The sequence below is a fragment of the Dryobates pubescens genome, chromosome 38 (assembly GCF_014839835.1).
Source record: "Dryobates pubescens isolate bDryPub1 chromosome 38, bDryPub1.pri, whole genome shotgun sequence".
NCBI lineage: Eukaryota > Metazoa > Chordata > Aves > Piciformes > Picidae > Dryobates > Dryobates pubescens.
The window spans coordinates 4,183,847-4,204,051 of record NC_071649.1 but is presented as its reverse complement, the minus strand read 5'-3'; the positions used below and the strand labels follow the sequence as shown (position 1 = coordinate 4,204,051).

Below are 20,205 nucleotides of genomic sequence, written 5' to 3'. Positions count from 1 at the left end.
CAAATAGTCTCAGTGGCTCTTTATAAACTGTGCAATTTGTTCCCAGAGAGGTTGTTTGAATCCCTATAAGCTTTTTCTGTATGCGAACTCTTGAGCCAGGTTCCTCTGTAGATATTTCTGTGAGTGTTTAAACCCAAAGATCTTACCTCCATCTGGAGGTTTCCTAATCCACAGGTACTTCAGGACTCAATATTTGGAGGAAGCCTAGAGTATCAATTTTTCCACTTGTGCTTTCTCTGCTGTCACAGGAGACAGCTGAGATGGCTGAAACCAACTACCACTGTTACCAGTGTTCACATATGCATCCCTGGCAGCTAACTCATGCAGCAGATGGTGGTGTCTTAGACACTTTAGGAAAGGGAATGGTTCTCGTTTAAAATGTAAACATGTTATGTGGAAGTGAACAAACGATTGATAAATGCATGAGCTTTAAGGCTTTCGGAACACTAGCATGAGAAAGATACTTGCTCTCAGAAGGACTTTTCCTTTCAAGCTTTTTGTTTTATTTCCTGATCCATTAGTTTTGTGTGATACTTATTTTTCTGTTTATCCTTCTTCTACATCAACTTTTGTTTTAAAACAGCCAATTATTGAAGTAGGCATTGACTGTATAAGTGCAGAATGTTTGTGGCAGCTCTCTTAGGACATGCTCTATGCTTGAATCTCAGAGGCAAAGTCTGCTGCTCCTCCAGAGCTTAGCATCTTTCCAAGTGATTTGAAGGGTGTCTCTATTGTAAATCTTCCTCCAGTACATGAGTTTTGGAGTAGCTGCTTTGAGAATTCAAGTGGCAACTCTCTTCAGTATAACTGCTTGCTGGGTTTTCTTCCATTGTTTTCAGTCCACACTAGAGAGCCAGGAAGTTGTTACCAGCTGAGCATGTAGTCAGATCTGTTAACCACGGCGAGCCTCCAGACAAAACTGGTTTTGTGTGTTTCCTCCCCTGCTGCCAGTAAAATCCATGCAGTTGGAGGAAAGATGGGCTGAAAACCAGTGTTCTGAAATGCAGCACAGTTGTAAATATTACTTTGCAGAGATGAAAAGAAAGTTTATGTATTTCTTCTGGGTAATTAGTATAATGATAGAGGCTTTTAGCAGTATAATAGCTCTAATTATCCTTAGAGTTCTTACCCAGTAGTTCAAACAGATGAATCTTAATTTTTAAAATCATAAATAACTAATTTGTAATCCACAGGGCTTCCCATTGGTAGTCCAATAAGTTTAGGTCCTGCTTCTGATTTGTGCAAGCTGTGTTCTTTTTCAGTTGATAGGAAAGTCAGACCCTTACGACCTGCAAAGGCTTCAGTAATGAGATGTGCAAAACCCTTTCTCCCTAGCAGCTTAATGTTTAACTGATGTGGTATTTAAACCTTCCTATATTAATGCCCAGTTTTTAGTTAAGGCATTTGGAGCAAGTTGGTTCTGGCTTCTCTATGTCTGAAATAAACACCTTGCTTGAGTAGTGTTTGAGAGAGGAACAATGCTGGGTTCAGGCGTTGCAAAAGCAAAAAGCAACCACTGAAAGAGATAAGTGTGAGGTGTACTTTGTAATTACTCTGTGGCTCAAAGGTTAAGCTTTTTGATTGAGGTGGAAGGATGGAGGGGACAGAGCATGCTCCAGTGACTGCATTCCAACTTGTGACATTGGATTAGTTCTCCAGCTCTTTCTTGTTTTAGGACCTTTGCACAGAACTGCAGAAACATCGAACACTTAAATCTGAATGGGTGCACAAAAATCACTGACAGGTAAGTCAAAGGGTTTTTTTGTTTGATGGGAATGTTTGGAAAAGAAGTAGCTGAAGGTATTTTTAGTGTGTCTGCTGTTTTGCAGCACGTGCTACAGTCTTAGCAGATTCTGTTCCAAGCTGAAACATCTGGATCTGACATCTTGTGTAGCCATCACAAACAGCTCCCTGAAAGGCTTGAGGTAAGAAGATTGTGTGTTTGTGTTAAAGAAAAGCATTTAAAGAGCTGTTCAACATTTAATAAAATCTTGAAAATCAATGCTGAGCCATAGTATTGTGTGTCAGCACTGTCTGTATCCTGTGTCTAGGGCTTCTTGGATATAGTCTATGATGTTTGTGTGATCTTTTCTCGTGCTGTTTCTGTGGAGGCCTGGCACAGTCCACTGGCTGTCATTAATTTCTAACAGTGTGTTTAATTTGGGTTTCCCACTGTTATGACTATTTGAAGACTGGATTTAACTTTATGTATTTTTTTAATTCTCCCAGTGAGGGTTGCAGAAATCTGGAACATTTGAATCTTTCCTGGTGTGATCAGATTACGAAGGATGGTATTGAAGCACTGGTGAAAGGGTGTAGTGGACTAAAAGCTCTATTTCTTAGAGGTTGCACACAGGTACATAACTGCTTGGGTGATCCTTTAGGAATAAAATTTTTATTTTGGGTTTTTGAAATCTCCATGAATTAAAAAATACTGGTTTTGTTATAGTCATTTGTTCAGTATTACAAGATGTGTACATTCCTTGGGCTGCTTTGCTGTGCTTTTAATTTCTTGTTTCTTTTCCTATGTCTAATTTAATTGCTAAATACAGTTAGAAGATGAAGCATTGAAACACATTCAAAATCACTGTCACGAACTTGTAATCCTGAATTTGCAATCCTGTACAGTAAGTATTTGAAGCTTCAAGAGATACATTCTCTAAGAATCAAAACCCATTTTTGAATGCCAATGAGTTGATATAATACACATCATTCAAATAGTACATGTCAGTCTATGGAATTTTGTGTGGAATGGAGCTTTTAAATGACCTGGATGTTTCTACACCTGACTGTGCATTTCTGCACCAGGGTAGGGAGGCTCTGCAGAGGGACTTGGATATATTGGATCTATGGCCAACATGACCAGGATGAGCTTCAACAAGGCCAAGTGCCAGGTCCTGCACGAGGGTCACAACAACCAACACTACAGGCTTGGGGCAGTGTGACTGGAAAGCTGCCTGACAGAAAGGAACCTTGGGAGTTCTAATGGACAAGCAGCTAAATAGGAGCCAGCAGTGTGCCCAGGTGGCCAAGAAAGCCAATGGCATCCTGGCTGGGATTGGAAATGCTGTATCCAGCAGGAGCAGGGAGGTGATTGTGCCCTTGTACTCAGCTCTGGTGAGGCCACACCTCAAGTGTTGTGTCCAGTTTTGGTCACTTCAATACAAGAGAGATGTGGAGATGCTGGAGTGAGAGCAGAGCCAGGGTGAGGAAGCTGGGAAGGGCACGGAGAATAAATCTGATGAAGAGTGACTGAAGGAGCTGGGGATGGTTAGTGTGAAACAGAGGAGGCTGAGGGGAGACCTCGTTGCTGTCTACAGCTACCTGAAATGAGGTTGTGGAGAGGTTGGTGCTGGTCTCTTCTCACAGGTGGCTAGTGATAGAACAAAAGGGAATGGCCTCAAGCTGCAGCAGGGTAGGTTTAGACAGGACATTAGGAAAAATTTTTCAGGGCAAGAGTGGTCAGGCATTGGAATGTGCTGCCCAGGGAGGTGGTGGAGTCACCATCCCTGGAGGTGTTCAAGAGGAGATTGGATGTGGCACTTGGTGCCATGGTCTAGTCATGAGGTCTGTGGAGACAGGTTGGACTCGATGATCCTCGAGGTCTCTTCCAACCTTAGTGATACTGTGATACTGTAATGGCATTGTAACTGAAGGTGATTCAGAATCACTTGGGTGACAGGAGAAGGGCGTGCTTTTTCAGTAGCAATGGAAGAAACACGTTCAGTTGTAATGAAACAACTCGGAATCGTTCATGTACCTTTAATTCTACCTAGTACACAGAAATCAAATTTGCTATATTTTATATTTGCTTTTGTGTCATTTCTGATGTGACTTTCTAGGAATGGGGAAAATCCTCTTTTAGACTCTAAATGCATTTAAGGTGTGCTTTGTAAACAAGGCTTTGAAAAATACTGAAATTATTACAGTTTCAGTGTTTCAGACATGCAAATGTCAATTATGAAGTTAGATTTATTTATTTTTCCTTTTGGAGAGTTTTCTGTATTTTTATTGCTAGAAGGTATCATAAAATCTGCTTAAGACTTTGCAATCTGTTTTACAGATTATTACTGAATGACTGTGGCATGGAACCATTTTTTATTAAGGTTGGCTGAAAAGGTTTTGATTTCTGGAAAGTGTTGAACATTTTTGAGTGTTAGAGATTATTGAAAGTTACATTTAAAACACCGTAGGAGTAAAGAACAGCTTGGATACAAAACCTGAGCTTCCATGAGCCGGGTGTTCAGTGAAATGAGGGAGTTTCCAGGTTTTTCAGTCTGAATTTAGGTGCCTACTGAAGATAACAAGAATGAAAGGAAGTTCCTTCTTTTGGTCAGAACCAGACATAAATATGTGAGTCAGTATGTAATTTCCTCCCTTTTAGTCTTTTTGCTGTCCTCCGTCTCCAGTGGTTCTTCTGTTGTGTTTTACCTGAGACTGATGATGTGGTTTTGTGCAAGGCACTCTGGTGATAATCAGTTATGCTCTTTCCTGCCTAGAGAGAGCATTGGCATGGAAGTGTACTGGAGTTTTCTCCTGGTCAGTATGTTTGTTTTCATGTAGTTACTAAGTACAAACAAAAAAGTATTTTTCCCTTGGAATTTCCTAAGTTGCTTTATTTCACTGGCAGGTTGTACTGCTTGCTATGCCTTAAAAGCCTTGTGCTTTATATGATCCTCACTTTAATTCTAATGGCTCTCCTTTATGGACCCTGGAAAATGCCAAGCTAGCCCCAGCAGCTATGGAATGAACTCTGTAAATTGCACATCTGAGAGGTGTACCATCTGTAGAGGAAAATTTTTAGAACTGGGAAGAGTCAAATGCTGAAATACCTGACTGATGGTAGGCTTCTAAGGAAAAAAAAAAGGCAGCTTCTCTTATCTGTAAACAATACAAATCCTTCTGGATTCACAAAAAGACAAGACTTCTAGTTTTCTGTCTAGAATAGTATTTGACAGAACAAATTGCACATACAAAATACTGGAATTAGAAAGTACTGGGTTGGGTGAAGGGGCATAAGGTGATCTCCCTTTGAGCTGAGCTACTGCTGTTTCTTACCCTTTTTTAGAATAGAATAGAATAGAATAGACCAGGTTGGAAGAGACCTTCAAGGTCATTGCATCCAACCTATCAACCAATCCAACCCACTTCATCAACTAAACCATGGCACCAAGCACCCCTGAACCTCCTGAACACCTCCAATAATGGTGACTCCACCACCTCCCCAGGCAGCCCATTCCAATGGGCAATCACTCTCTCTGCACAGAACTTCTTCCTAACCTCCAGCCTAAACTTCCCCTGGCGCAGCCTGAGACTGTGTCCTCTTGTTCTGGTGCAGGCTGCCTGGGAGAAGAGACCAACCTCCACCTGTCTACAACCTCCCTTAAAGTAGTTGTAGAGAGCAAAAGGTCTCCCCTGAGTCTCCTCCAGGCTAAGCAACCCCAGCTCCCTCAGTCTCTCCTCATAGGCCTTGTGTTCCAAACCCCTCACCAGCTTTGTTGCCCTTCTCTGGACTTGTTCCAGCAAGTCAACCTCCTTCCTAAACTGAGGAGCCCAGAACTGGACACAGTACTCGAGGTATGGCCTAACCAGTGCAGTGTAGAGGGGGAGAATGACCTCCCTGCTCCTGCTGGCCACACTGTTCCTGATGCAGGCCAGGATGCCATTGGCCCTCTTAGCTGCCTGGGCACACTGCAGGCCAGGATGCCATTGGCCCTCCTGGCTGCCTGGGCACTATGCAGGCTCATGTTCAGCCTACCATCGATCAGTACTCCCAGGTCCCTCTCCACCTGGCCGCTCTCCAGCCACTCTGACCCCAGCCTGTAGCACTGCATGGGGTTGCTGTGGCCAATGTGCAGAACCTGGCACTTGGATGTCTTCAATCTCATGCCGTTGGACTCTGCCCATCTGCCCAGCCTGTCGAGGTCCCTCTGCAGAGCCTCTCTACCCTCCAGCAGATCAACTCCTGCCCCCAGCTTGGTGTCATCAGCAAATTTACTGATGATGGACTCAATGCCCTCATCCAGATCATCAATAAAGATGTTAAAGAGCATGGGGCCCAGCACTGATCCCTGGGGGACGCCACTGGTGCCTGGCTGCCAGCTGGATGTGGCACCATTCACCACCACTCTCTGGGCTCGGCCCTCCAGCCAGTTCCTAACCCATCGCAGTGTGCTCCCATCCAAGCCATGGGCTGACAGCTTGACCAGGAGTTTGCTATGGGGGACAGTGTCAAAGGCCTTGCTGAGGTCCAGGTAGACCACATCCACAGGCCTCCCCACATCCACCAGGCAGTCACCTCATCATAGAAGGAGGTCAGGTTGGTCAGGCAGGACCTGCCCTTCCTAAATCCATGCTGGCTGGGCTTTTCATCTATGAAAAGTAATGTGTGTGGTAATAGCCTCAGAAATGTGCTATAGTAATATTAACATACCTAAGTGAAGGGAATGTGTAGAATACAAGAAATACATAAATCTGAAAGGAATATACAGATATAAAAGAAATGTGTATTTTCACGTCAAAATACATTAGAGGTCCTTGTTATTATTGCAAGAGTAATTGCCAGGGAATAAAATAGCCTGTTTTACCTCAAAAAAATTAGTTATTCAGCAGAAAAATTAAATTCCTAAAGGTAGGAGTGGGAGGAGAGAAAATTTTCTGCAGAATAGGAGACCTATAAACAAAATCATATTTGCACACCCTGCCCCGCTGTTAATTTGGTTCCAGTTGCTATTTTGTGTGCAGCTGCACTGGGGCTATCTCTTCTGGTTCCTGTTGCAAAGGCAAAAATTTTATTAATTTTCCTATTACAGAGTTTCCTTTTTTCTTAATACCTAGTACAGAATAATTCTGAGAAAAGAAAACCCACTTTCAGCTAAGTTCAACCGTACAGGGTGGGGCAAACCTGGCTTTTATGTTTGTTTTCCATAAACCATAGATGATAGATAATTCTTGACCTCCAACTCGTGCTTTGAAAATTGGCTGAAGGTGAAGGATTTTTGGCCCTTTGGCCCTAGTGTTCAAGTATGATACTGTGATACAAAATAAGTAGTTAGCTCACCTGCTGTCAGGCTTTAAGCTCTTTTGCCCTGCTCCTAAACTTATGCAGTCACTGGAACAGAGACCTGAGCTCTACAAACATATCAGTGACAAGCTGTCCCACGCAGTGACAGCGACAGTTAAAGAAAACCAAGAAAATAACTCCCCCCAAAAAAAAACAACCAACCAACAACAAGAAAAATTGAAAATGATAAAGCAAAAGCAAAGTGAAGGGCAACAACAGACTCCTCTGCTTCAAACTGTCTTTGAGCAGTACTTGAGGTATGTTGGTAAGTAGGAATTGTGTGTTGATTATCTTCACTGTAATCAGTGAAGGTGGTTTCGTGATGGTATTTCTTGGCTGACAAATCCCCAGGTGGCTGTGGTTATGTCCAGTGTGACACTAACAGCTCACTAATAGGACTTTAGTTTTGCTGAATTCTTGACAACAGCATAACTTCAGCGTTCTTCTTTGTTGCAGCAAATTTCAGATGAAGGCATTGTGAAAATCTGCAGAGGCTGCCACAGACTCCAGTCCCTCTGTGTTTCAGGCTGTAGCAACCTTACAGATGCTTCTCTGACAGCACTTGGTCTAAACTGTCCAAGGCTGAAGTGAGTATGTCGTGTGTCATGTATCATGTTGTTGTTACTAGCCTGAGCTAAGGAGTTCACTTCTGCAGAGAGTCAGCCAATATCCACAGGTTAGGTTTAACTTTGTGCTGTTTGGGTTACCTTTGCAACCAAACCACTGTTAGAACTATCAGCTGGTCCTCTGTAGCTAGTGTATGAATGTAGTCCACTGTGTATTGGAAAAACAAGAATTAATAAATGACAAACAAAACATGTGGAACCTAGCAGTTCAATTCTGTGCTTCTAGGTAAATATTTTAGGTACTAATTACAAGCCAGAAGAAAAAGAAGATATAAAGCCCATTGTTTTTTTAAAAGGTAAAAATATCTCAGTTGTGTTGTGTCTTGTGATGTCTGTAATCTGCTGTGGTTTTATGCAGTCCTTTGTCTTGCAAAAAACCCAAAACAAACACCAAACAGCTAAATCATGTCTGAGTATTGTATTTACAGAATTTATTACAGATGTGTTTTTAACACACTCTGCAGTACCTCCTGGCGTTCTTAAACTCTGACATGGAGCATGCCAGTGTCTCTGCAAGCAGTGAGAACTGATGTTTATGGTGTATATTTTGACTAATTGGGGCTCATCAGTTAAAAGTAATATCAGTTTTTACGTTGGTGTAGTTTGTGCCAATGTGATGGGATTCTCAGAAGCGGGGACAGCTTCAGCCTTAGCAAAGCTCGGTCATGCAGCAGCTATCTGCATGTAATACTTCTTGTAAGGTCTAATTTTAACGTACAGCAAATCAAAAGGATTTCAGATGACACTGAACTGGCATTTATGACAGGAACTTGCAGGAGTTGCAACTCGTTATGTGTCAGTCACAGATAAATGAAGGAAAGTGCAGATTGTAAAATTAGGGGAAGCTACATTCAAAGCCAGCATGCAATACGCTGACACAGCTTTCCTTTAGCAAAAGAGCTTTTGTAACTGTAGAAAACCTGTCCTTAAGGACCATTTCCAGAGTGACAGTGCCCTTCAAAAATCATTCGTACTCAGAAGAGCTTTAGGTGAGCCAGTGTGTGGTAGTGAGAAAAGTACAATTCTCTCTCCCCCCCACCACCCCCGAAACCACGGCTAACTCAGTCGGAGGAGCAGATGGAAAAGCTGTATTTTTACAAGCAGAATGAAATGTGATGAATGTATACACAATGTACAGTATTTACAGTATATACACAATGTATAGTATTTACAGTATATACACAATGTACAGTATTTACAGTATATACACAATGTATAGTATTTACAGTATATACAAAAATATACAGGAAAGAAGGTAACACAGAAAACTTGCCCCTCCCCTCGATAGAGGGTCCCCCAAAACCCCTTTTCCCCCTCCCTCCTTTTTGTCCCAAAAAGGGTTAGAGAGAGAAAGGATATTAAGGGAAATGTTGTTACTTCAAAGCATATGCTGAGGGAAGAAAAAGAATTAGTTTCTTATCTCATTAGTCCAAGGTCAGCACCAAGCACAGAAAGAAAAACAGCTGTCTGGACTCAGACTGAAACAGACTGAGACTGACTGCAGAGACTAAAAAGTTACATTCCCACCGATCTACCAATGAAATTTGTATAGAACTATCTTTTTTTTTCCTTTTTACACCAACACATTCAGCCCGAGTGTTTCAGTAACTGTCCCTTTCCTTAAAGGCACAGCCTAAAACTGTCACACCAGTGTTAGGGCCTTAGATGCCTTCTCAAACACTTGTGCTCCTTTCTGCTGTTGTTACTGGGCTTCCCCCCGCCCCCATTTCGTTCATTCTCTCAGTTTACAGCTCAGATTAGAAATGAAAGGTCTAAAGTGCTGTTAGTTGAACAGTTCTTTCCCAAGGCAGCGCAGCTGTATCCCCGTCTGTGCCACGAGGGGGAAGGCGTCTGCCGCTCTACTTAGTGGAGAGCGACCCTTAGCAGAGATCACCGCAGAGAGTGCACGGTGAAAGGACAGTGATGCTCTTTTGTTTCTTCTAGCCCTGTGGGATCATGGGTGGAAAGTATTTGGATAAAAATTCAGTTGGAAATCAAAGGGAAATGTAATTCCACAGTTGTTTATATCTTCTGGAGTACCCTAACCCTAACACACACACCCCCCCAACCCAGCGCTGGGCCTGGGCAGGCCCAAGGGAGGCAGCTCACACCGTTTTACCTAGGCAGCAGCAGGGGGACAAAAGAGGAAGTAGGGACCCCACGTGGATGTTTTATAGAGGAGCAGAGAATTATGGGTGAAATACTTGGTTTGCTGTGACCACCCAGTGAGCTGGACCCTTTGGGGACCTCCCAGGTGTGGTCTGTGCAGTGGCATCCGGGCCAGCACCCAGCCTAAACCACCACAGCCTGGGGAACCTGCTCTTGGAGTTCATTTTGCCATTTCAGCTCCTGTGCTGGGTAGCTTGTCATGGTTCACTGGGTGGGAAATAAAACTGGAAAAAAGAGTCCTTTGTAATTAGTTACAGGGACTGAAACAAAGCAAAAGGTAGAGCTTTGCTCATTTTCCTGCTGACCAGTGCCTTCCCACCTGTTTTCTGTCCTGGGGCCTCACTGATGCAGCATGTGTATATCTAGCTCCCTCTCCCTGCACACCCCATTTCAGGAAAGCAGCAGCTCCTAGTCTTCTGGTTTCTTACTCCTCTGTTTCCATATTCTTCTTTTCAACCAGATGTGCATTAAGTAGTATCCTCACTGTTTTGCATATTGTGCATGTCATTTTCCCCTGGAGTTGGGGATCCAGTGGTTCTGATGGCAGTTGGAGTTAAAAGCAAGTAATAGATGAAAGGAGTAAGAAGGGTAATAAATATTACCCGAATTATGGTTTTTTTTGTTCTTAGTGGTGGTTTTTTTACCCTTCCTATTTGGTATCCTAGGTAATTTTCAGAGTAGCTGAGAGTATTTGTGATCTCAACCTACCACAGTATTTTATGATAGGTCCTTGATGGAAAGGTGCAAAGTTCCCAAATGTGACTCTGGAATGAAAATCCAGAGATGTTACAACATTTGGGAAGTGATGCCTGTCTTGTACCTCTCTGTTGGCTGTTCTTGAGCTTCCATCATATTTCTGACCCTTGCTGAACACTAGCACTCTGGATATGGGTTTCAAGGGTGTATACTGTGAGGCTGCTTTCCTCTATACTTGGCTGCACTCTTGCTTTTGGCTTGGAAGAGACTGATTCAGCGAAGTCATAGTCGGAGCCTCACATCCTGTACTCTGGTAGGGCTGTGTTTTTCTCAAAGGCTTTTCCCTGTGCACTTTCTCTCTCTAGAGAGAGCTTTCTAATGACCTCCTAAACCAGTGAAAGGATCTAGAAGCCTCTAAGTGTTACCACAGCAAGAGGTTCTTTTGTCCATCTTTCCTTCCTCCTCCCCACCAACCCCAGTGTAGAAGTAGTGTCTGCTGTGGTAAGTGGGCAAGTTGTGCTCAGTTTGTGTTGCTCATTACATGATGCTGTGGTTTCCCCTTAGTCATCTTGATACTTGCCTCCACCTGTAAAGTAAGAAATGTTCATGAACAATTAAGAAAACAAAGATGACAAAACATTAGTGTGATGAAGACCTGTTCTGCATACTAGTGGTGCTGCTTGGGGCAGCTGACCTTGTTTTGCTCTGTCAGTACTGCTTCCCAGTGCCTCGCAGAAGAGTTATGTTTTGCTTTCCAAAACACCACGGCATTTTCTTTGAGGTTGAGTTGGTCTAGGTTATAATTTTTTCTGTGGACTTGGTGATAGTAACCTCCTTGCTTTCTGGTAACTTGCTTCACCACGCATCATGCAGAGCCTCTGAGTAAACTTCTAGTAAGCATTTCTCAGTTTTGTGGCTTCCCAACATCCTGTGTTTAGATAACAGGTTTTAGATGCAGCTTCATCTGTGTTTTCCTTAGCTCAGGGTTTATTCTCTCCTATCTTTCCTCAGATGAGACAACTTGAGCATTTGCTGGTTTACTGAAATGAGGTTAAAATGCATACAGTTATGTATGGCTGTTTTTCCATTAACTGCTGAGATTTGAGAGTTGAACTTAATCTGCTCCATGACTATCAGAATCTTCTGACCAGCCGGCTCAAAAGTCTGCCTAGTGCTTTTTAGTGGCAAATCACTGTGATAAACAGGCATATATTGAGAGCTTTAATTGCAGAAGCCAGATTTGGATCTCAAATGCATTTGCTTTTTTTCTGTGTTAATGTTTTCTTCAACATTTCAAACTTTTCCAGGATTTTGGAAGCTGCAAGATGTTCACATCTAACAGATGCTGGGTTTACCCTTTTAGCACGGGTAAGGGTCATTTCAGAAGGTTAGAGCTCACCTTATTTTTATTGCTACTGAGCAGCTGTGAACTGATACAGTTCTGCTGGGAAGGAATATGAGAAGGAGAAAGTTTAAAGCATGGAGAACCCTGTGGAAGAGTGGACTAAAAATTATCTTATCTCCAGGTTATGCTTAGAGCTGCAACTTGATCTATTTTGCTGTCCATCATTGCACTTTTCATTTCCCCTTTTCCCCCTTTGTTTGATAGCATATTGTAATGGATTTTATCATGTTTAACATAATTCTAAGCTTGTGTGATGTACTGTAGCCAAATTTCCTCTATGAAAGTGGCACATCCCCGTATTATACTTACACTCCCAAAAGTCGCTCCAGAATAGATTATTCTGAGCATACCTTTACTCCAAAAATACTTATTACATCGTAGATTATAAACCATCAGCACTTTTGCCCCGATTGATACTGTATGAGCACATTGAATGTGTCAGATGCTTCAGGCTGGACTTGTATGTCTCTGGTTTAGGACATAGGAACACAAAAGTAGTGCTCTGTAAACAGGATTCCTCTAGGCTGCTGGCAGTGTGAATGGCAGGGTTTTTTCCTAGCCACAGTGGTTATGCTTTGGGTTTCTAATCATCCAGTGCTACAGCTTTGGGCCTTTAGTAGTCACCTCAAGGCTGATGATTTGGGGAGCAGCAAGTTAAACAATCTCTTCCCATGCCTGGAAAAAAATGGGTTGGGGTTTAGGCTGACACTGTGATCTGCTGCCAGGTCACAAGGTAACAGCACTCTTGTGAAATGAGTCACAGTCAGGTACTGAATGCACTTATGAAAACTTGCCAGGGATGTCTCACTGTACTGGGGAAAATCACACCTAGGAGTGTGACGTGTAGCTTTCTCTCAGCCTCATAGTGGACTCTGCTTTAATATTTCCTGCGTGCGTTAGCAGAGCAAGTTGCTTTTAAGGCTTCTTTCTGATTCATCTGTTTGGGTTTTGTTTGTTTCAGAATTGCCACGAGCTGGAGAAGATGGACTTGGAGGAGTGTGTTTTGGTGAGATTCAATATGAGAAGGAGTATTGAATGGCCGGTGAAAGAATGCAGTGCATTAGCACTGCCAGTTAGTTGTGCTTTGGTTTTTATTAGAAGTGCTGCATGTATGGTAATGAATAAAAACAATGACTGGTAAATTCTCTACAGGGAGGTACTTGAAGAGTAACAGGTGCTGGAGTGTTTTCCAGAAATAACAGGAAATCTATCTGGTGTCTTCTGTGAGGGTTGACTCTCCTGCTGTCTGTTGCTCACGGCTGTTCAATTTCTTTTCTTTCTAGATAACTGACAGCACATTGATTCAACTTTCCATACACTGTCCCAAGCTACAAGCATTGGTAGGTTTAACTCTTTGTTGGTGAACTTCAATGCACCTCCCAAACCCACACCCATACACAACTCCTGCAGTACAAATCCATCCTTCTTACTTGACTTAGTTCAACTGACATTCTAGGATTTGACTCTCATAGAATCAACCAGGTTGGAAAAGACCTCAGAGATCATCAAGTCCAACCTATCATCTAACACCTCCTGACAACTAAACCATGGATCCAAGTGCCACATCCAGTCCTTTTTGAACACCTCCAGAGCTGGTGACTCCACCACCTCCCTGGGCAACATAATCCAGTGGTAAATTGCTCCTCCTGGGAAGAATTTCTTCCTAACATTCAGCCTAAACCTCCCCTGGCACAGCTTGAGACTGTGTCCTCTTGTTCTGGTGCTGGTGGCCTGGGAGAAGAGACCAACCCCCACCTGCCTACAACCTCCCTTCAGGCAGTTGTAGACAGCAGTGAGGTCTCCCCTGAGTCTCCTCCTCTCCAGGATAAACAACCCCAGCTTCCCCATCCTCTCTTCACAGGGCTGTGCTCCAGACCTCTCCCCCACCTCATTGCCCTTCTCTGGACACATTCAAGTATCTCAAAGTCCTTCTTAAACTGAGAAGCCCAGAACTGGACACAGGACTCAAGGTGTGGCCTAACCAGAGCTGAGTACAGGGCAGAATGACTTCCCTGCTCCTGCTGGCCACACTATTCCTGCTGCAGGCCAGGATGCCACTGGCCTTCTTGGCCACCTGGGCACACTGCTGGCTCATGTTCACGTTTGAATGCTGTCCCGAAGCAGCATTCAAAAATCAGACTGCTTACAAAATCTCTTTTCTCAGAGGTGTAAAGTTCTGCACAGATATTATGTGAGAAGCTGAGCCTGAAAGAAAGTTAAAGGATCCTTTAGGGGGAGCCTTTGTAGCTGCTCCTGAGTGTTCATTACTTGTTTTCTTAGGGAGTATGATGCTATACATCTAATACTGTATAAAGAAAGCCACCCACTCAAGAGAAATGTAATCCCTCTGTAATCAGCTTTGCCTGCCAGCAGTTCTTCCCTGGGACTACATTTACATAGGAAATGACAAAAGAGGTTTTTTTGACCTAGGCTTTTGAACCTAATTGGAGAGGCTCAAGATGCCTTCAGTGGGGTTCCTTGCTCACTGCATTTCAAAGAACTGTTTTTTAGGGGACCGTTGCCTAGGTCATTCAGAACATTACCAGGTGACAGGAATTTGGCTGTTGTTCTGTCAGGGTACTCTGTCCTTACAATAGGAGTTCCTGTATTTAGGACCAGTTGTCCCATGAGCGTAGATTCCTTGTATACTGCTTCAGCTCTGTGTGAGAGAGCAAGTACCTTAATCATCTGTTCTTAGGTGGGATTAAAGGAAGGTGTGCTGCTTCATTAATTAAATTGTGTTATGATTAGGTAGTGTGACTCAGTGGTACTGAGGCAGCAACATGAGGAGATGGCTTTTTAAAAGGAGCTTGTTCACTAGTTGTTGGTTTTTCTTCTTCATTTTTTGCTTATTAATCGACCTCATTTCTGTACCAAAATGCTTAATGTTAAACCAAACAAGAGTTGTCAGGAGATATGGCATCATTTAAATGGGATACTTTTAGTTCTTCTGCGATAGATATGTTTTTGTGTTGCAATCCCAGCTGTACTTGGAAGGTTTTACTGGACTGGTTCTGCCAGTGTTTCACCAGAGATACTGTAAAACCTGCTCCCTTGGGCAGCCTTTGTGTGTTAGTCCAGGGAAGCATGGGATTGCTGAAATAGCATGTCTTGTTTAAGGGAACCAGAGAAAAGGATTATGTTGTGCTCATTATTGTTGATGTGATCCTTTGTGTAGGAAGAAAGCTTACTGGAAGGTCGTGAGTGAGTAGTGATGGCTGAGAATCACAGGGAAACAAAACCAGACTAGCAGGTGCTGAACACCCTATGTGAACTAACCTTGGTACTTCAAAAATCAAACCATCTACTGCTGATGGTTCTGTAAACTCTTCCCTAGCTTTAGCTTAACTTTTGGTGTATTTGCAGGTTAAACAAACATTTGGGAGTTGCAGAAATCAATTTTCAGTTTGTTTCCTGGTGTTTGGTGACTCAAGAGATGGTAGCAATAAGCCAAAGCACTGCTGGACCAATTATAACCAACTGTTGATCTCACCAATGTTGGAGTACTCAGGTGCTTGATTTCTTTCTGGCTTTAAGAAGTAATACCTGGTGAAAACGTTAAGTAATTGTTCATTCAGACTATTAGAGAAAGTGTGAAATACTGATGATACTCCTGGGGATGAGGAGGCAGTTGCACTCTTCAGTTGCTGGTGCTGTTTCTTGCTGTCACAGTGTATCATGCCACATGAGAGTTACGCACAGCATTTAGTGTGTATTAACCAAAAAGGAAGAAGTGAACCATTATCAGCTTGTTGTAAAGACTTCAAGCAATCGTATTTGTAAAAGCCCACATTATTAACACTTTGCAACAGATTTTTGAAGACAGAAGATCTTGTGGGTTTTGTGGTTTAATACAAGTATGTAGCATTCTGCACATTGGCTTTACAACTCAGCTGTGCATCCTCTATTGTCCTTTCAGTACCAAACACGGTGTCTCAGGAAAGCTGGTTTTATAAGCTGCTTACTTCCTGGGATAGAAAACTCTTAATTAGTCAGTAGACTGCTGCTGTAGCTAACAGCTTCATATCCCCCCCATCCTTCCTTTAAACAGCAAGTTTATTGTTAATGTTCTTTAACCCTGCAGCTGCTGGTTTGGTTCCAGGCTGTGAGCCAAAGTTCACAAAGCTCAGAACCCCTGCATAAAGAATGTAGGTATTTGAGAGAACCTTGGAAGGGGTGATAGGTGTGCAGGATGCAAACCTATCATAAGGTAAACCACTTCTCTAGGCTGGAGAGCAGTGTGGTGGTTGGTGTTGCTGCTTATGTGTGGTGAGGGAGTGGCATTGCAGCAGCTGGAGCTGAAGGGAAGCTGCCCAGGTGGCTGCCCGTCAGACTGGAGGGGAGCTGCAGACCTCCTCTCCCAGCCTCCCCTCTGGTTATTTGTTCATCCTGCTGAGCAGAGGAGGAAAAAAGATCTGAAGGGCAGGTTGTTGTAAAGGCCAGGTCGGACCCCCTGTGTCTGGCAGCAGGAAAGAAATGCTGGTGTCTCCAGCTGAGGTAAAATGAAGGTAATCCTCAGGCTTTCCTTGTCAGGCTGAAGGAAAGAAAGTAGATGGGATGTACTGAGACAAGAGCTACATCTGATCAGTGCTGCAAGCTAGTCACCCCCAGTCTGGGATACCAGGACAGGCAGGGCACAGGCTGAGCCCACAGCAAGGAGCTGGCCCCAGAGCAGGGGTGGTGGGAGCTTGCTGATCCTGCATGTTTCTAGTGCACAAGATATGAGAGCCTTTATTTCTCTGGTGACAGAGTGGTTTTCTAAGCCTCCTCTGAGGATGGCTTGTTTCCTCCTGTTGTCATCATCATTGCTTCTCCAAAGGTCATGAATTCCCTAAAGGAACTGGGAAACTGTTTTATGTGTTTCTGCTCCCTGAGATGGCTGCAGAAGCTCACCAGGAGCTGGCAGTGCACTCACACAGCCCAGAGGCAAATTGTGTCCTAGGCTGCAACCAGAGGAGTGTAGGCAGCAGTGTGAGAGGGGGGATTCTGCCCCTTGACTCTGCTCTGCTGAGACCTCACCTCCAATGCTGCCGCCGGGTCGGCTGTCCCTAGCAGAAGAGCTGTTGTAGTGAGTCCAGAAGGCCACAAAGATGATCCAAGGTCTGGAGCAGCTCTCCTATGAGGATAGGCTGAGGGAGCTGGGGGTGTTCAGCCTGGAGACGACTCCAGGGGGACCTTAGAGCTGTCTTCCAATACCTGAAAAGGATCTTACAGAAAGGCTGTAGACAGACTTTTCATGAGGGTGTCTAGAGTCAGGACAAGGGGAAATGGTTTGAAGCTGAGGGACAGTAGGTTTAGACTGGATCTTAGGAAGAAACTCCTCAGTATCAGGATGGTGAGACTTTAGAATAGGCTGCCCAGGGGAGCTGTAGCTGCCTCCTTCCTGGGGTATTCATGGCCAGGCTGGATGAGGCCTTGAGCAGCTGAGTCTAGTTGAGAGGTGTCCTTGCCCATGGTGGGGAGGTCAGTGTAGATGAGCTCTGAGGTCCCTTCCAACCTGAGCTATTCTACGATTCAAGGGAGTGAAAAGAATAGGTTGCAGAGGAACAGAATTTTGTAGTTGATGATGTGGATTGCTGCAGAAGAGACATGCTCCTGCAGCTGTAGGAGATGTTTGTTACTCCTGCTATGTACAGCCTGAAGGGTGTTTGAAATCATGATGTGGCAAATCAGCCCTGTTTGGTTGTTCTGTGTGGACTTGCACAGGCTTGGTCCTAGTGGTGTGTATGAAAACATAATAGCTGTGAAACTCCTGTTAGTAGGTCCTCATCTATTCCTGCACATTCGTGACCATCCTTCGTGGCAATCTCCTGTTTCTGGTACAGCACACATGCTGTTTGCACCCATCAGTGACAGATGTGGTGCCACTGGAACAGAATTCCTGCATCCCCACAGGGAAAGCAAAGGGGTCAGAGGAGTTTTGCCAGGGAGGTGTTTTAGGACTCCGCTCGCTTTGCTGCCAAGCTGCCAGTAGAAGTGCAGCTGATTCGTTGAGCAGAGATGGTTCTTCTGTTTCCCCTCTGGATGTCAACTCTGAACTCTCTGTAACTGTTTAACCACTAGAGTGAGGGAGGTTATAGACAACTGAGTGATGTCACACCGGTTTGCTTCTCTGTTTTAGAGCTTATCTCACTGTGAATTGATCACCGATGATGGAATTCTTCATCTGAGCAACAGTACGTGTGGTCATGAGAGGCTGCAGGTGCTGGAGCTTGATAACTGTCTTCTCATCACTGATGTGACTCTGGAGCACCTGGAGAACTGCCACAACCTGGAGAGAATCGAGCTGTATGACTGTCAGCAAGTGACGCGTGCTGGAATCAAGCGGATCAGAGTATGTCTGACAGCTTGCTCTGGTGGTACTGCTTGGGACTGCCCCAGGCCTGCAGGATGGAAGAACAGAGGCTCTCCCTCTCTTAGGTCTCCATCTCCAGGCACTAAGTATAGTTGTTCTCTATGAGCAGTAGTTAACTTCTAACTCAGTCTGTAATTCATCACGTCACTTTTGCTACCTTCTGCTTTCTGTACTGTTTGAAGTGCAGGCTTCTGTGTAGTGAGGGTTGCGTGGTGGCATCATCCAGCTTTCCCAAAGCACGTGTTAACATACAGAGCCAATGGTAGAGCATAGCATGGGGATTGCAGCTGAGGGGCTGGAGGGCTGTGAGACCCAGAGGTATCCCCATGTACCTCTATCACTGCTGAGGGGACGTGCCCTGTTCTATTCCATGCTGCTGTCTAGGGTGTGAGAGGCAACAGGGAGAGGTCCTTCAGAAGCCAGGACTGCATCTCTTCCCTGCAGCTGGGCACAGGCCTCTCCTGACAAGGGCTGATGGGTAATTGGTTGGAGGGGAGGAGGAAGCCTGTGCAGGTGAGCGTGCCCAGCATTGGCATGCCATGGCTGGATGGGACACAGGTGTTCCATGGCAGGAGAAGACTGCTTGGATAGCATCAAGTGTCTAGATGCCAAAGAGCTGAACAGGCTGAAGCAGAGCCCAGTTGCTGGCAGTGATTGAGATGTGCTAGCTGTGTTTCTTTCTCTGGTGTTACAATGCAGACTTCTCACCCACAGGCTCACCTACCTCACGTGAAAGTTCATGCTTACTTTGCTCCAGTGACTCCCCCCCCTTCGGTAGGAGGGAGCGGACAGCGCCTCTGCAGATGCTGCATTATCCTTTGACAGCGAGTGCAGCCGCAGGGAACAGTGGTGGTGGTGGCGAAGGACTGCACCTCTATGGAAGGAGTTGGTTTCCTGACAGTCCTAATGGTGGTGTTTGGTCATCCAGTTTTGTGAGAAGAAAAGCATTTTTTTCCAGGTAAAAATCTTAACGTAATGTGCAGCCGTGGATTAAGTTGGTGATGCTTTGGTTTGTATTAGTAACTCCTTCCTTCTGTTGGCATGAGAACCGAAGTACCGCGTGAGATGTGGGGGCCTTGCAGCCAAACAGCTACCTGGTGAAAGCTGACTAAACAGTAAGCGCTGCCCAGCATGGAATCCTAACCTATGCTGGGCTTCAAGTCTGTTACTCCAAGGGACTGAACCTGCTGGTCTGCACTATACACGACAGATTCAGTATCAGGTTTAAGGACAAAATCAGCTTTAGCAGACATTGACCAAAAAAATGCAAGGTAGTGATGCGCTCTGACAGCAAACCAGCTTGTATTCTCTCATGATTCAGCTTCATATTTAATTATGTAACAGGACAATAGGTAATGTCAAAAGGTAAGGTAGTACCTCAAGGTACCTCTATAAATAAATCCTTTCCAAGTTTTGGAACTTGGATCCATTGAACTAGGCGTTAGTATAAAGCCTGCCCATCCCTGAAGCACCTTCTACACCCAACACCATCGGCCTTTACGAGGGGCAAGAAATCCACTGGGGTAGAGCTTGTTCACTCTACTGTAACTGGCTGCCACGATCATACATGGTGCTTACTGCTAAGCTGCTCCTCTGTGTCCTTGGTCACCTCCCCTACTTGCAAGGGCAGGATGCAGCAGGCCAGGAAGAGTGGTGCAGTATTTGTGTGTTACTACAGGGGAAAAGAAGAAATCAGGTTGTTACAGGAACTATGCTGGAGCAAGGAATTCAATCCAAACTCCCTGCCACACCTGGTTTAGCGATGCAGAAAGCAGGTGGGCAAATAAAGCTGTAGGCCTGAGTTGAACCAAACCAAACCTGTGGGTTTCCAACGTGGAAAGCCCAACTATTCACACTGGGGTGAAGAAACTCTCAACTTCTGAATGGTAAC

At 44.4% G+C, this 20,205-nt stretch overlaps 1 protein-coding gene across 2 annotated transcripts in view; it reads left to right on the top strand.

Moving 5' to 3' along the window:
- FBXL2 (F-box and leucine rich repeat protein 2) overlaps window positions 1-19,181 on the top strand; it is a 50,874-nt gene extending 31,693 nt beyond the window's left edge. The window contains exons 6-15 of one of the 2 annotated variants that reach the window (XM_054177140.1): window positions 1,676-1,744; window positions 1,830-1,925; window positions 2,230-2,356; window positions 2,553-2,627; window positions 7,520-7,650; window positions 11,862-11,922; window positions 12,921-12,965; window positions 13,243-13,299; window positions 18,081-18,293; window positions 19,029-19,181. In XM_054177140.1, the coding sequence (XP_054033115.1) occupies window positions 1,676-1,744; window positions 1,830-1,925; window positions 2,230-2,356; window positions 2,553-2,627; window positions 7,520-7,650; window positions 11,862-11,922; window positions 12,921-12,965; window positions 13,243-13,299; window positions 18,081-18,293; window positions 19,029-19,136 (982 nt within the window). In that variant the 3' untranslated portion in view covers window positions 19,137-19,181. Of the gene's footprint in view, window positions 1-1,675; window positions 1,745-1,810; window positions 1,926-2,229; window positions 2,357-2,552; window positions 2,628-7,519; window positions 7,651-11,861; window positions 11,923-12,920; window positions 12,966-13,242; window positions 13,300-18,080; window positions 18,294-19,028 lie in introns of both variants that reach the window. The other variant, XM_054177141.1, reaches the window with a different exon arrangement.
- The last annotated feature ends 1,024 nt before the right edge of the window (window positions 19,182-20,205 follow it).